The sequence below is a fragment of the Nannospalax galili genome, unplaced genomic scaffold (genome assembly GCF_000622305.1).
Source record: "Nannospalax galili isolate Female #2095 unplaced genomic scaffold, S.galili_v1.0 scaffold1623, whole genome shotgun sequence".
Classification (NCBI taxonomy): domain Eukaryota; kingdom Metazoa; phylum Chordata; class Mammalia; order Rodentia; family Spalacidae; genus Nannospalax; species Nannospalax galili.
Genome location: NW_008349082.1, coordinates 1,322,171 through 1,325,258, shown reverse-complemented (window position 1 = coordinate 1,325,258; position 3,088 = coordinate 1,322,171). Strand labels below are relative to the sequence as shown.

The window sequence follows — 3,088 nt, the reverse complement described above, 5'->3', positions numbered from 1 at the left end:
GTTTGACATAGGCAAGTGGAAAGTTTAAACATGCCAAGGCTTGTTAAAGACCTGAGGCCCATCTTTCCACCCCATACAAAGGTCCCCATATTGACTTATTTCTCTCCTCCCTCCCAGCTTCACTTCTGACCTTCTGGAACTCACCCACCACAGCACAAATCACTATTGAACCTGTGCCTCCCAATGCTATTGAAGGGGAGAACGTTCTTCTACATGTCCATAATGTGCCCTGGAATATTCAAAGCTATATCTGGTACAAAGGGGGTCAGGCTTTGGACAACCACCAGATTGCAGTGTATGTGATAGACCCTGACATACTTGTCCCAGGGCCTGACTACACTGGCAGAGAGACAGTATACCCCAATGGATCCCTGCTGCTCCAGAAAGTCTCCCAGGAGGACACAGGATTCTACATCCTGCAGACCTTAACTAGAGACCTTCGGGCTCAGGAAGCATCTGTGCAGCTGCGTGTAGATGTAAGTGATTCTCTGTGACCTCCAGGTGCTGAGTGGGACTAATTCCACTTCACACACACAGGACTGTCTGGCCCAGGCAGTGGCTCTGCATTACGTTCCCACATAATCAGTTTAAGCATTTAGTGCAGGACACAGTCAGTAGAGACAAAATACAGTAGATCAGAATCCCTCACCTGAGTCCACTCTGCAGAGAAGAGGGCACATGGTGGATAGCTCAGCCCAGGGAAGTCAGGCTCAGCCCACCGTCTGTGACCCCATCTTATGAATGTGGCCCTAGGAAAGACATGTATAGGTCTTGGTGCTTACTATTGATTCTGTGCTAAGTCCATCCATTGAGAGGCCCTCTCAGGTCCTCAAGGAGAAGTCCAGTCCTGTGAAGCTCTTGCCCCAGACTTCCATTCCAGGCTTTTGATTCTAGATGACCCTGGAGGTCTATAGCCAGGGATAGATTTTGGCCTCCTGGACAGAACCAGGGGGAACACCAGTTTGCCTTCTGTGGAGTCCCAGGGTAACTGTAGCTGGTCATTAGCCAAGGCCAGACTCTAAGAGATACATCTGAGCAATGCAGAGGTTAAGTCTGGGCCTGACACTCAGGGTGGAGTATCACAGTCTAACAGGTACCCCAGGCTATTAATTACCCTCATGATTCTGACACTAAAATATGACATTCATTTGGGTGGCTCCCTCTGTGCCAAGTTTTAAGTCAGGTACTCTAAAGATTTTAAGTATCTTTTATCTTCAGGGAGAAGAAACTTAGGTATAGAGACAAAGTCACTGAATTAGTGTCATATAGACCATGGCTGACAAATTAAAGTCACAGGAGGACTGTCTGTAGCCACATTCCCATCCCCCGTCCAGCCTCATGGCATGCTAGGTGTTCACAGACTCTGAGATGGGCTGTTTAGGCCCCACAGCTCCACAGCCTAAGGAAAACATGAGTCTTCCCCTCCACACCCTGTCCCCAGCACAGTCCAAGTGTGACAAACTTCACTAGCTCCCGAGGAAGGGATGAACGAATGATCCATTCTCTCCAAAGCCTGGGAAATGGATGTGGACTCGGAATTCTGGCCACACGCAGCCCATGTTGCTCAGGAGATGGGAGTCCAGGCTGCAGACCTTTCACTCTGTTCTAGAGCAGTGTTTCCAGCAGCGACCGCCAGACCCTGGGGCATTAATAATAACATACACATGTGCAGCAAGCTTAACTGCTTCTCAGCATTCCATCTCATAGCTGCCTAACACACAAAGACCACGAAGCCAGATGTCAGCCCGTTCCTGCTCCCCAGCGCCCACCTTTCAGGTCTTAGTGTACTTTAGGACGCGTCCATGTGGCTCTCAGTTGGTCTCTCCAGTGGGAAAAGGAACATTAAAACTAAAGAACAGGAAATATGGCTCTGCTTTAAACCTGCCTAGCACCTATATCCCTTATTCTTTCTAGAATATTCCTTGGACTTTGCTTTACCATTCATGGGTCAGACACTATCCGGGCAGGAGTTCTTTACTGTCAGCTCCTGTGGCTTTGGTCCTCACCTGACCTCCCGATGTGCTCTTGATCTCCCAGGAGCAATTCTTGCTCCAACTCCCAGTTCCCATTTCTAGGACAGCCTTGAAAAGCAAAGCTTTCGACGACACATAGCTTGAGCTGCGCACTGGAGGCCATCGAGTCTGGAGGGACTCAGTCGAATGTGTCCCAAGGCAGCCAGGCAAGCTGTCAGTGATCTTCCCACCCCGAAGTCCTGAAGAATATTCACCATGCGTTCATCTAGAATTTTCCTACCCCGAAGTCCTGAAGAGTATCCACCACGCGTTCATCTAGAATCTTCCCACCCCGAAGTCCTGAAGAATATTCACCATGCGTTCATCTAGAATTTTCCTACCCCGAAGTCCTGAAGAGTATCCACCACGCGTTCATCTAGAATCTTCCCACCCCGAAGTCCTGAAGAATATTCACCATGCGTTCATCTAGAATTTTCCTACCCCGAAGTCCTGAAGAGTATCCACCACGCGTTCATCTAGAATCTTCCCACCCCGAAGTCCTGAAGAGTATCCACCATGCGTTCATCTAAAATCTTCCCACCCCGAAGTCCTGAAGAGTATCCACCACGCGTTCATCTAGAATTTTCCTACCCCGAAGTCCTGAAGAGTATCCACCACGCGTTCATCTAGAATTTTCCCACCCCGAAGTCCTGAAGAGTATCCACCACGCATTCATCTAGAATTAGCTGCTCTGCTCAAAGAGTTCTTCCCACCCCGAAGTCCTGAAGAGTATCCACCACGCGTTCATCTAGAATCTTCCCACCCCGAAGTCCTGAAGAATATTCACCATGCGTTCATCTAGAATCTTCCCACCCCGAAGTCCTGAAGAGTATCCACCACGCGTTCATCTAGAATCTTCCCACCCCGAAGTCCTGAAGAGTATCCACCACGCGTTCATCTAGAATTTTCCTACCCCGAAGTCCTGAAGAGTATCCACCACGCGTTCATCTAGAATCTTCAGCAGTTCAAATTAAGGTCTTTGATCCATTTTGAATTGGTTTTTGTACGAGGTAAAAGATATTCATCTCATTTAATTCTGCAGATGGCTATCCAGTTTTGCCAGCTATATTTGTTGT

At 48.5% G+C, this 3,088-nt stretch overlaps 1 protein-coding gene across 1 annotated transcript in view; it reads left to right on the top strand.

Annotated features, from left to right (window-relative positions):
- Nucleotides 1-3,088, top strand: part of LOC103744636 (pregnancy-specific glycoprotein 22-like) — a 34,737-nt gene that overhangs the window by 654 nt on the left and 30,995 nt on the right. The window contains 1 exon segment of the mRNA XM_029570079.1: nt 118-476. Coding sequence (XP_029425939.1) covers nt 118-476 — 359 coding nt within the window.